This window comes from Quercus suber, unplaced genomic scaffold, assembly GCF_002906115.3.
Source record: "Quercus suber isolate HL8 unplaced genomic scaffold, Cork oak 2.0 scaffold_362, whole genome shotgun sequence".
Taxonomy (NCBI): domain Eukaryota; kingdom Viridiplantae; phylum Streptophyta; class Magnoliopsida; order Fagales; family Fagaceae; genus Quercus; species Quercus suber.
Genome location: NW_027069814.1, coordinates 31,253 through 44,945, shown reverse-complemented (window position 1 = coordinate 44,945; position 13,693 = coordinate 31,253). Strand labels below are relative to the sequence as shown.

General features: G+C 32.1%; 1 protein-coding gene across 1 annotated transcript in view; it reads left to right on the top strand.

Annotated features, from left to right (window-relative positions):
* The first annotated feature begins 562 nt into the window (after positions 1-562).
* LOC111997369 (uncharacterized) overlaps positions 563-13,693 on the top strand; it is a 29,349-nt gene continuing 16,218 nt past the window's right edge. The window contains exons 1-2 of the mRNA XM_065760333.1: positions 563-739; positions 13,090-13,115. Of these exons, the coding sequence (XP_065616405.1) occupies positions 563-739; positions 13,090-13,115 (203 nt within the window). The remainder of the gene's footprint in view (positions 740-13,089; positions 13,116-13,693) is intronic.

The following is a 13,693-nucleotide window of genomic DNA, read 5'->3' as shown; positions in this document are numbered from 1 at the left end:
TTAAATAAATAACAAAAGCTAAGAAGGAAGTGCTTGACAGTAAGAAGCATTGCATGTAAGGAGTTGACAGCAAGCAAGCATTACGCACGCAGCAGCAAAGAAAAATTGTTCAAAAGCAGTGAAGAAGTTTACAACATTTTTAGCAATATTTTCACAACAAAATTTATATAAAAAATTATCACTAGTTTTAATTTGAACCCATCATTAAAATTATTTTTTTACTTATTAATATTAACTAATAACTATCTATTACTTAAAATTTATTGTGAAATATTGTAAAAATATTATGGTAACATTTTGTTGTGATTTTTTATTCTTTTTCCTTTCTTCCTTTGCACCCATACGGACCATACGTTTTTCTTACTCTTTTTTTCTTTTTTCTTTTCTCTTATTTTTTATCCTCCACACACGTTTCCCCATTCCCCATCCCTATCCCACTCCTCTCATCTGACTCCTCAGTCTTCTCTACTTTTTTTTGTCTTTCTTCATCCTTTCTTTCTCATTCTTTTTCTCTCAAACTCTCACCGGCGGAGAACAAAAAAATAAGAGAACAAAGCCAGAGATGAAAGCAGTGAGGACTGAGAGCACTGGCCTTCCATCACCGGCGGAGAACAAAGCCAGAAGATCTCCCCTCTCATCTCCAGTTCCCTTCCTCCTCCAAACTCAACGAAGATCTCCCTTCTTGCTCCTCACCACTGGCCTTCCATTCTCGCCATCATTCACTAGCTCGTCCGGATCGGTCTTTTCAACGACAATCTCTCCTCTTCTGTGTTTTTTTTTTTTTTTTTTTTAAGGTCAGATTCAAAGGAAGCAGGGAACCGTGAGGAACGGTCTAATCACGGTTCTCAAAACTGTGAGGTCCGACCGCGGTTCTCACGGATCCCTGCTTTTTTCACATAGAACGGTTCATGATGCTAAAAGAACCGCAAAAATGAGCGGTTCGAGGTTTTTTCGGTCGGACCGTACAGTCCGGTCCGGGTCTGAAAATTAATATCTAGGAAAAAACATAAACAAAACAGCTGGGAGGAAAATATTATTTCCATTAAACAAATCACCCTTTGAATTTTTCATTTCATCAATTCTAATGGCCAAATAGAAACCGACAAGAAAGTCAATAGAATAGTCATGACATTGTTGAATTCGACATCATTTTTTATGTCTTCAATGTTTGGATAGTATTTATTAAAAACACCGTATCATACACATTATATTACACAACCATTTTTTGAACTAAAATGGTAAGTTGGAAACATGATTTTAGTTTTGAAATCATATCTTCAACTCGAGATTAGTTTAAAAAATAGGTGTGTAACAGTGTATATAACATGGTATGCGTAACAGGTTTTATACTCATTGATTTGCTAGTCCATATCATCATGTTGTACTTGTACGCTTTAACTTTGTCAAAATCATAGTCTCTTGTATCATGCAGTTGGACTATTTGGATGTGCAAGCTGTAAAGTCGGTGAAAAAAAAAAAAATCAACTGTAAATGATAGTCTCTTGTCTAATGCATTTGGACAATTGGATATGCAAAGTCAATGAAAAACAAAATCAACAAAATAGTTGAGATGTTGGAGTAGAAAATATTCATATTAAACAATATATCTTTCTTTCTTATTTTTAAAACAAAAGATTTTTTTTTTTAAGTAAATAAAAACAAAGTAGAAATAAATAAGGAGAGAGAGAGGGTTAAGTTCAAGTTACATTTAGCGTAACTCTAAGTAATGTTACACTGCTCAATAACTTATTATATAATTCACATGTTCTATATATTCTTAACATTTATGTCAATTCTAAGGTCAATTAGATATTATTTACCATTTAATTTCTAAACTCATCTTTTATACATTATTTTAAACTATAAAAACTTGAATTTAAACAATTGATTGACGAGAGAGAGCTGTGTTAAAAGCTAAAACGAATAAAAAAAGGTGTAATTTTTTAGAGGCTGTTTGGCACCAACTTTTTTATCACTCAATTTCCGTCACTCAATTTTCATCACTCATCACTCATAACTCATCATTCATCACTCATCATTCTAAAATACTATGTTTGTTTGGCACCATCACTCATTTCTCATCACTCAATATTTTCACACTATTTGTGGACCCCATTTCTGTCACACACTGCAGCTTTTTTATTTTTTTATTTTTTTATTATTTTTTTTGTTTTTTGTTTTTTTTTTTTCAGAGTACCCACAGACCCGAACCCATAAGAAAGGAAAAAAAAAGAAAAAGAAAAAAGAAAGTTCAGATCATCCGAACCCAAGTAAGAAAAAAAATTAAAAGAGGGAAGAACACCAGGAGACTGAACCCAGGTGAAGAAAGGAAAAAAAAAAAAAAAAAAGAGGAAGAAAGGGGGGACGTGAACCCAGGTGAAGAAGGAAAAAAAAAAAAAAAAAAAAGGAAGAACGAACCTAGGAGAAGAATGGGGAAAGAAAAAGAAAAAAAGAAAAGAAAGGGAAGAACGAACCCAGGAGAAGAGAGGGGAAAGAAAAAAAAAGAAAAAAGAAAAGGAAGAGGGGAAAGAAAAGAAAAGAAAAAAAGAAAAGGAAGAACGAACTCACAGGAGAAGAAAGAAAGAAGAAAAAAAAAAAAGAATTGGTTTGGTCAAAAGGTGCGGCTGTGGGTCCCTCATGTGTGTTTTATTACAAGTTTGCCATTGAGTTATGAGAAATTGAGAATTGAAAACTGAAAACAGTCAAAAGTTGTTTTCAGTTTCCACAACTCATAACTCAAAAAGTAGAGAATTGAGTATTGGAAATAGAGTTATGGAAATAGAGTATTGGTGCAGGCAAACGAGTATTTTGCTATGGGTCCCACCATTTTTGAGAATTGAGTTATGAAAACTAAGAATTGAGTCATGAAAATTGTCAATCCAAACAGCCTCTTAAGGGTCAGGCTCCTTTCTCGTTAGAAACCCTCCCGGTCTCTCCTTTTTTGTATAGATAAAGGACACGTGGCAATGAAATGATCTAATGGTTCAAAAAAAAAAAAAAAAGCCAACTCAAACTATCTTTATTTCTGCAATCTTCTGCCCTTTACCTACCTCTACTCTATGAAACATCACCACCGCCGGACCCATTCTATCCTTGTTTTTTTACAAACTCATCATTGTTTCAAACTTCATCACTTATGAACTTGAGCTTTTCAAAGGAATCAACAAAAAGAACCTTTTTTTACCATAAGAATGCAAGTATGAAGGCTTAATACTACTTTAAAAAACTGAAGACTTGTTATAATCACAACTAGAAAATTTTACAGAAATTTGACCCATTTGGCTAACTTTTATTGTCAAAAAATGAAAATGAATGATGAAATCTTTAATCTTTTCACCATTTTGCATCCTAGGAAGCAAAAATACCCAAGCAGCAATAAAATGGGTTCTAAAAAAAATAAAATAAAATCATTCCCTGCCAATGCCATAGTGTTCTTCTAGTTTGAAAAACAAAGTGTAAAGAAAGCTAGTAGCCAAATCAATCTCCAGGCTTCCATATGGATTTCATTTATAAGGATAATTACAAGCATTTGAAAAATAAAAAGATTACAACAAAAAGGGATAAACTCTAGTTATCTGATGTTATGTGCGACTTTATCTTTTTTCCTAACTTTATCTTCAATAGCTTCAACAAATGGTGATTTACTAGGATTCATATTCTTAACACTTCTACCCATCAGAAACCCACAAAACAAAAACAGAAAAATTACTTCTCTGTCGTAATCCCATCTTCATAACCATTGCCATACCTTTCTGTTACCACTAACACCACAAAGAAATTAATCACATTGGAAATCACAACACACAGGTTACTCATCCCTCAACCCAAAATCACTATTTATGCCATCTTCGGCAAAGAAACCCAGATAAAATGAACGCTTACCCTTAATCTAGTCAAGCCACTCCACGAAGTATCGTGTTGCCACCAAGATCCCGCTGGAAGCCTTCCTACCCACTCATTGTTGTGCCACTTCAAAAAAAAAAAAAAAAAAAAAACCAAGGAGAGAATGGATCTGGCAGTGGTGATGTTGCAGAGAAGGGAGAGGCAAAGAATAGGAGATTGCAAGAAATAGGATAGCTTGAAGTGGCTTTTTTTGAACCATTAGATCATTTAATTGCCACGTGTACTTTATCTATACAAAAAATGGAGAGAACGGGAGGGTTTCTAACGGAAGAGGAGCCGAACCCATTTTTTAATGCAATAATGAACAATATTTTAGTCAGGCGGAAACAGGGAGAAAGAGAAGAAAGAGAGCTATGTCAAAAGTAATTATGAATTAAAAAAAAAAATAGTAATTTTTTTAATGCAGTGATGAACAGTGCTTTTATAAGTTTAGCGAGGACATTACTGTTCATTACCGAAAAGTTTTGGACAAACCATTGAGTCTGTTGCCTGAGGAGGTGTTGGGGTGAGTTTAGCTATATTTTGATTAATAAATGTTGTTTGGAAAAGAGGTTAAAGTGAGTGCTATAAAAAGCTTAACATACAAGCTGTGCCCCATCCATAGTTTGCTTGCTTTTTGCCAACTCCTTTCGAAGGCATGACATTGTCTGTCTTAGAATCCCGATTCAAAAATACTTGGTAGTAATTAGTATGTAGTACATACCAATGGCTTCCAACAACATTCAAACTGGCCCATCATCTTCTTTCTCTTCTTGTTCAACCCAACAGAATTACGAAGTCTTTCTGAGTTTTAGAGGTGAAACTGGCAATAATTTTACTGACCATTTATATCACGCTTTGAGAGAGAAAAAGATTATCACATTTAAGGATGATACTGAACTTGAGTAGGGGAAGTCATTAAAGGTGGAAGATATGATAACCAGTAATTGTCCATCAGAGAGATTATATAAGTCATTCATATACTAAATGTGACAGGCAGAGAATCTTCTTTAGTTTTGTAGATAACTTTTTTTTTGAGAAGGAAATGTATATTTGACAACACACACACAGGGAATGGGGACAAAGACACAATATCACACAACTCACTCACAACAAAAGCCAGTAACTCTTACTGGGAGTGTGAAGGCTTTATACCTGGAGATGAACTCATTCTTAGGCGATGTGGGACAAGCCCACCTTTTTTTTTTTTTTTTTTTTTTTTTTGTGAAGGAAATGTAAATTTGACAACATACACAGGGAATGGAGACAAAGGCACAATATCACACAACACACACAACTATGATTAAACTCAACATAAGAAAATTTTTTGGGCATGAGATTTTTTAAAACAAATTATGATGCTTGCTATTGTGTAAGACAAGAAAGCTGATGTAACTGTTATTCTTTGTTTCTGTTATACTTTGAATGTGTTGTTAGTGGTGCTCTCTCTCTTCCTCCTATTCCTTTTCTTCTTTGATGTCCAACTATTCTTTATTTTTTTCTTTTATCTCCTTGCATTTCATAATATAGGGACCGTGGTTGTTCAGTCTATTGGTTTTGCGGGTGACGAGTCAAATGCATCTTCTAGGTGTTTTAAAAAAAGAAGTCAATATTGTCTATAAAAGATGTCAAGCCCAGATAGTGTTTTAGTTGATAATCAACGACATGGCAATTAGCATTGCAATTAGCATTAATAACAATGAGAGATTCTATTAGGTTTAGCTTGAGTATTTGGTTTAGAATTGGTTTGGTTTTGCATATTTGTGTTAGATTTGGTGTTGTTTTGAGTGTTTGGGTAATCAAGGTTAGAGAGGAATTAAATAAATGCACAGTGAAAATACAACAATCAATATTAAATTTCTCTGCAATTTCTTAACTTTATGTGTTGTTTAAAAAGATTATATTTTTGAAAGTTCTTACTTGTTTTTTTTTCCCACTTAAATAACAATTACATTTCAATAGAAACGGGAAATTAGACGTTGATTTGGCATAGATATTGGTGTGTATATATTTTGTTACAATAAACAATAAGGTTCGTTTCTCTAGAAATAGGTGATTGCTAAGGAGGCTAACATGCAGATAATTCACGGTAAAATCTACAAATTTTGCTTTCAAAGCTATGTAATTGTTCCTATTGTTTATTTTAAAGCTTTCTCGTGATTTTTTCGTTCTGTTAAGGGTAATTGGAAATCTCTCATATATCATCTTGATCTCTTAAGGGTCATATAGGATGCCAATAGAATGAATTAATTGCTTTATGGCAAATGCTACATATGATCTTAAATATGTACAATTTCCCATGTCATCTTCAATTTGCTTATGTTATATGTAATTCCTTTACACACGTTCTCTGTTGAAAAAATTATTTTGGCCATTTAATATTGAATTAGATCTGTTATAGAGAAAAAACTCTACTCTTAAAATTTGATTGAAAATATGAAATATTTTAATAGTAAACTTAAGTCTTAACCTCCGTATTACATATATAAATTCCATATAAACATTTCTAAGCCTTAACACACTAGAAATTTGGACATGTTAATAGTTTCCTAACCACAGTGGGAAGGTTAAGATGTATACTTTCTTCAGTCTGATGCTTAGTTCCATGCTTTGCCTTCTCAACCCTCTTTTTTGTTTTAAAGAAAGACTAGATAGATGTTAGCAGATTGAGCACAAGATTCTTTCTTCAATATCTCTGCATAAATTTTGGTAGAATATTACTTTAGCCACATATAGTAAAGAATTAAGAAGTCATTTTTGTAACTAAACTTGCATTTGAATAGAAACTAAAAGTGCTCACATATAATTTCTCAACAAAATCTCAAAATTAGCATTTTCTTTGTCCATTAACATACAACTAATAATTTGGTTTATAAACAATATGTTTTGTGTAGTTTTTTGGTTGGTATGTATGCTATGCATTAAAAAAATGCATATATGTTTAGACTTCAATAGGAATTTTTTTTTTTCAAAAAAATGCATATATGTTTAGACTTCAATAGGAATTTTTTTTCTTTGTTAGTATAGTTTAGTAGGAGTTGTGAAATTGAATTAACCAACTATTGAATGGATAGAGTATGGAGAATATGAGTCTAAAATTAATGAGGTTGAGAAAATTTGTGTCTTCAGGTAGCTTAAACAAAACATAGATTCTGATCAAACTTTGTGGTCTATATGAAGGGGAAATAAAATTTGGCTGATTGGAAGGGAGCAGGAACAAATCTCACATCATTCAAATTTTTCGTTTCTCTGTCTCTCATTCTCTCTGTCTTAAAAGGGGGATATTTATTCATCTACCTTAAAAGAACAACTAAGATATGAAATGAGCACATAACCACACAAAAAGCAATGTGGAGACACATTGGACTTTAGAAGAAAAAAAAAGTTAGTTGATGCTGAATTAGCATCTTCAAGTGCAACTTGGTTGGATTGTTTTAGGTTTTGATATTTGAGTTAGATTTGGTTTTAATTATGGTATTGGGTTTAAAATAAATTTTGTTTTAGGTATTTGTATTAGATTTGGTTTTGTTTTAGATAATTGGGTTAAATTAGTTTTTGGTATCTGCCTATGGTGTTTGTAATTGGATTTGTGAATGAAAATATGTGTTGGGTGTTTAGTATGTGATAAAAGTGGATTTAAATATTATTAAAAAAAATTCCTTCTAATAAATGTAAATAAAAAGATTCCCACACATATTGCGGGTTAAGAGCAACCACATCAGTTCGTGCATTTTACACATCCATTTTTACACTAAAAACCTACTTTTTCTATTTTACACATCCATTTTTACAAAACACTCACATCAGTTCATCTATTCTATCACCTCTTTTATTTAAATAATCAATTTTCTCAATTTTTTAATTATTTCTCTCAACTAACTCCTATACATACGCGCTCTCTCTCTCTCTCTCTCTCTCTCTACCCATTTTTTTCTGAAATGTTGCTCTCTCTCTATACCCATCTCTCTGCCTCTATACCCATTTCTGAATCAACTCTCCCTCTCGGTCTAAATCCACACCATCTCGATCACAAGCTCCGATCCACACCATCTCGGTCACAAGCATCTCGGTCACAAGCGTAAGCACCTATCTCCCTAGCTCCCTAGCTCCGATCAGGCAAGACCCATACCCACAAGCTCTGATCAAGCGAGACCCATGAGCTCCGATCAGGCGAGACCCACGAGCTCTGATCAAGCGAGACCCACAATCGTTCCAGTCAAGCACCGATCGTTCCGATAAGCATCGATCTGTCTCTTTGTTGTTTGTCCGTTTAGGTTTGTGTATCTCTGTGGTTTTTTTTTTTTTTTTGAGCAAGTGTATCTCTGTGTTGATTTGTCTATGTGGATGTGTTTATGTATGGATATGATTGTGTGCATTTGAGGAAAAAGAAGAAGATGAGAAGTTACTAAGTTTGTTAAGCCTAGAGAAGAGAGAGAAAAAAAAATGGGCGAATAGAAATTAGTAAAATAATTTTTACACGAGCTACAGTAACCGTGTATATTTACACGGTTACTATAACTCGTGTAAAGATATACACATTTTTACACAATTTGGAAGGACTGATGTGGAGCATTTTTGAAGTAAAATGTGTAAAAATTGTGTTTTACATGATTTTAGAATGACTGATGTGAATGCTCTAAAATGCAATATGTAATTGCCAAAAAAAAAAAAGAAGAAGAAGAAGGAGGTGCTGTCCTATCACCTGTGTATTGCATAAAACGAGACATTCACACCGTATGATTACTCCACCGATGTGTGGAGCTCAAGTGTTGCATGCCGCGGGAAAATAGAATCCTTTTCCATGAGAAAAAAGTCAAAGGTTCACCCCTTTTGCTCATTCTTTCCAAGACTCCAATACGAACTTTTGTTTTGGTCTCTTCTCTCGGGGCTCGTTTGTCATTTTCTTCATAGCATGATGATATTGATTCCAAGCAAAGATGTGTAGTGGGACCCAAGTGCTACAGCGGAAAAATAGAATCCTTTGTCTTGGAGAAAAAGAGGGTTGCTCACACCTCTTGCTGCTTCTCTCCAATCCGAATTCTCCTTCCCTGACCCATTAAACCTTTTAAGATCGGTGCACTTTTTATTTTATTTTTATTTTATTTTATTCCTTATGTTTTGTTTGTGTCATTTTAATCTTTAAATTTATGTTTATTTATCCTTCTGTCTATAAACTCTTTTAACTCTTACAAATAATTTTTTTAATACTAATAAATTAATAAAATTTCATTTAAATAATACTAAAATCTAGAATAAAAAATAGTAATAATTTTTTAATTAAAAAAATTAGGTTTTTTACCTGGCTGGCCAGTATGTGTTTTCCAGGGTTCTAAATCCTTACAAGATTATCTATTTTATATTACATTTCATTAAAATATTAATTATTCTTAATTTTTTTAATTGTTTCTTTTTCTTTGTATACAACAACTGTCATTTAATCTATTCCTTTATTTTCAGGATATGTAAAAAAAANAGACTTTCTTTATTTAGTATTTTTGTTTTTTTTTTTTTTTAATTGGTTCAATGATTCAACCTCAATAGTCAAAACAAATAAGCAAGAGAGAGGTTATGGTTTTTTAAACTCAAAAATGGCTCCACCATTTTTCTCTCCCTCCCCTCTCAACCAAACACTCCTCGCACCAATTTTCTCTCCTATTTTCCTCTTTTTTTTTTTTTTTTTTTTTTTTTAATTTCCTTAAAATCATCCTTACCAAACATGTCATTAGAGCAGATCAGCTAGTGCAAAAAATTTTGTCATAAGAACTTTTTATTTTATTTTATATATTAATTTTTCAAAATACTTAATATAAGATTTTTATGTTCTAAATATTTAGTCATAAATGTTTAGGTTCTAAATATGTTGCATGTTGGCAAATTGAGAAAAAAACTTGTCTAGGATTAAATCTTAGGGTCTTTGAAGTGTTTTAGACATTACTCAAGTTGATAAAAGTAGAGATTCAAGAGCGTACAAGCTGAAGAAAGAAAAAATCAAAATTTGTCAAGCTCGATCAATTGAGAGAAGCTTTCGACTGATCGAATTACAATTTTGCAAAATTTTAAAATAGCCTATGAAACGTTTAGGATTTGAGTCCAACACTGCTAGGTATAAAAGAAAAACCCTAATACATGTTTTTTAAGTCTTGAGAGTTATTCCTATGAGATCTGTGAGGTTTTGTACCTTCTAACTCTACGAGCACCTACTGAATATCAAATCAATATTGCTAGTACTGGTGGAGTAAAGTTTCAACTAAGCCTTCAACTATCAAGTGTACTAAAAGATCAAAGCATGAACAGGTGGTTCATGTGAGAATAGATCTAGATCAAGGAATTATGTGGAGTTCACAGCCTAGTTTGGTAACTATGTTAGATTTAATATGAATTGGTATTTTTGACTATAAATCTCAACTTGATATAGTGGATTTTTCTCTTGAGATAGCTTCCCCCAGGTTTTTTTACCTTGAAATGAGTTGTTTTATTGGTTTTCCTGGATCATCACATCTTGTGTTATTTACTTTTCCATTGTAATTGTTACATGTTAATGTTTAACATAGATCTGAATAGTTAACCTAAATAACTACTTGGTTAATAAATATATGTTAAACATATTGTGTTTTCCAGGGTTCTAAATCTTTTTATTTTCAGGATATGTAAAAAAAAAAAAAAAAAGAATAAAAAATAAATTGTAAAATGAATAGTAATAGTATATCTTCACACTATTACTGTAACAATCATGTATTTTTATATAATTTAATATGATTTAATGTGAGTGAATTTTAAATTTAGTTGACTAAAATGTGATTTTTTTATTATTAATAATATACAGCAAATAAGTACGAAACAACTTAAGGGAAAAAGTCTTCTCTAAAAAAAAAAAAAAAAAAACTTAAGGGGAAAAAGAAGGGAGTAATAAAAATTTAAAAGGTTTTGGGGGTGTTTGGTAAGTATTTTTAAACAATAATTTTCAGTTTTTAAACAACATTTTATGCATTTTAACGTACCTTTTCACCCACACGTATTTCTACAAATATTTTTAAACAACAATTTTCAATTTTTAAACACATATACCCATGGTTTTAAAAAACCGAACCGGACATCAAACCGTTTTTTTTCCAATTTCCGGTTCAACCCCGGTTTTTGACCGGTTTTTGGCCGGTTTTTCGGTTGTTGACCGGTTATTGACCGGTTATGGGATTTTTAACCGGACCGGATTGGCATCCGGTTCCCGGTTGAACCGGTCGGACCGGCCGGTCCGGTCCGGTTTTTAAAACAGTGCATATACCAAATGAGCCTGAACACATCTAAAAAATAAAATAACAAACATGAAACAACTTACGCCAATCGCTCTGCCATCGTCTTCTGCGATGAGCATGTTTTTATGTTTCTTCTTCTTTCGTGAAGATCAGAGTCACACCCTCTATTTTTGAAGTGTGTGGTGCACAATCTTACTTTAATTCAAAATTTTGTACTATAACCAAGACTCTGTCAACATGGAATGGAACAAAGTGCTTTTTATATTATTATTATTATTATTATTCAACTTTTGTTGAAAATATCTAAGTGCACTTATTGTTTTGTTTTTGTTAATAAAATAGCATGTTAAATAAATTGGACAATTTTTATGAAAACTACATTTAATTTGATTATTTTATTTTTCTATTTGTATTAATTTAATATATTTATTTATATTTTAAATAATCATTAAATTAATTATAATGCCATAACAGTTCGACTTCGATTCGATTTTCAAAATTTTGAACCTCTTCCTTTAATGGTCCATTAAATAGTCCGATTTTAAAAACTATGCTACTATGGTGAGGGTTTGGATACAACGGTTTCTTGCGTCTGCGTTTTTGTTCACGCATTTTCTCCTTTTTTTTTTTTTTGGCCGCATTATTTGACTTTGAGAGAAAAAAGTATTGTGCATGAACAATGTGTGCACTGTTCATGCACTGTTTACGCATTAAAAAAATATTAAAAATTGGTTTCACGGTACTATTCATACATTTAAAAATTATTTTGTTATAGTATTTTCAGTAACAATTAGTTTTTAACAATAATAAGTTGTATCCAAACGGACCCATGAAGTCAAAGAAAAAAAGTATACCCTCACACTATCTAATAAATTTCCATTGTTTCCTTGTTTTTTTATTTTTTAATGGTATTGTTTCCTTGTTCTTTCCACTGATTACCGAGGGCATGATATATTATGTCTTCCTAACTATAAAAAGCTTAGCTAGTGGAGTTGGTGTGCAAAGGCTTCCACTAGCATACAAACAGTGCCCCATTTTCTCTTTCGTTTCTCTTGTGTCACCCCCCCTCCCATCCAGCAGATTATTAGAGAGGATTCGTTGTAATCTTGTCTGTTTGTATTTGTCTGTTTTCTCTTGCTTTGTTGTACTTCGTTTTCAAGTTGGAATGTTATTCTTCCAAGTTTCCCAAAAAAAAAAAAAAATAGTTTGCTTGCTTCTTGCCAACTCCTTTCGAAGACAAGACATTCTCTGTCTTAGATTCTTAACTTACCAATGGCTTTTTCCAGATTATCTTCTACCTCTAGACCTAAAACCCATCCGGAATACGACGTTTTTCTCAGTTTTAGAGGCGAAGACACGCGTTATAAGTTTACCGACCATCTATATCATACTTTGGACGAGAAAGAGATTAACACCTTTAAGGATGATAAAGAAATTAAGATGGGAGAGCCCATTTCGCAGGAACTCTTGGATGCAAAAATTTGGAGTGGTGGGGGGAGGGGGGGGGGTACTTTTATCATTGTGGAACATTGGTTTTTTTTTGGTGTGGATATTGTGATCACTTTGGAATGGAGTCAATTACTGGAGGCCGTTTTGGTTTGGCGAGGGGAATGACATATTAAATTACCTATTGATATCGGTGTACTATTTTGAGATTACTGCTATTTATATATTTTTATACATATATGTATTTTTGTATTTATTTATAGAAATATGAATTTATTAATTTTTATGTTTGTCAATATAAAATTTTAAATTCACATATTTTATGAGCCTAAATATTAGTAAAAGTACATTAACCCAATATATTTGCTTAAACAATATATTTTTTTTTAACAATTTCTTTTTCTTTCAATTTTTGACATTTTCAAAAATTTTTATTGAACCGGCCGAAACACCAAAAATATCATTTGTACAAGCTGATATAATCTGGTATTTTATCCATTACATTTTGAAGGAGAACGGGTACCGATTTAATGGCAGGTATGGTATATTTTCTCGCTACAATATTGAATTCCTTGTTTTGGAGGCATCAAAGTTATTTTGGTCTCTTTGAAAATTTTGGAGGGTTTTTTTTTTTTTTTTATAGAAATGCTATGTCCACAACATTTTCACAACAAATCCTATATAGCAGGTTGTTATTTGTTGTTACTAGTTGGCAAGAGAGTAATTTTAGTAGTAGATTCAAATTAAAAACTTGTAATAACATGCCAACTAAGATTTATTGTGAAAATGTTGTAGACATAGCACTTTTTTTTTTTTTTTGGGGTCATTTGGGCTTCTCTAGGATATTTTGATCAATTTGGAGGTTCCAATGTTAATTTTGGTCATTTTATAGGTTAAGGAGTATTTTAGTCATTTTATTAGTTCGAATTTTAAAGAGGTATTTCAACCATTCTAGATTTTCCATGATTTTTGTGTCATTTCAAAAAGTTTCAAAGGTATGTTGAAGGTTCAAGGTTATTTTGGCAATTTTGTAGGTTTGTGGGTATTTTGGCAAATTTAGAGATTTTGATGTTATTTTTGTAATTTCTTAGATTTTAATTTTAGTGGTATTTCAA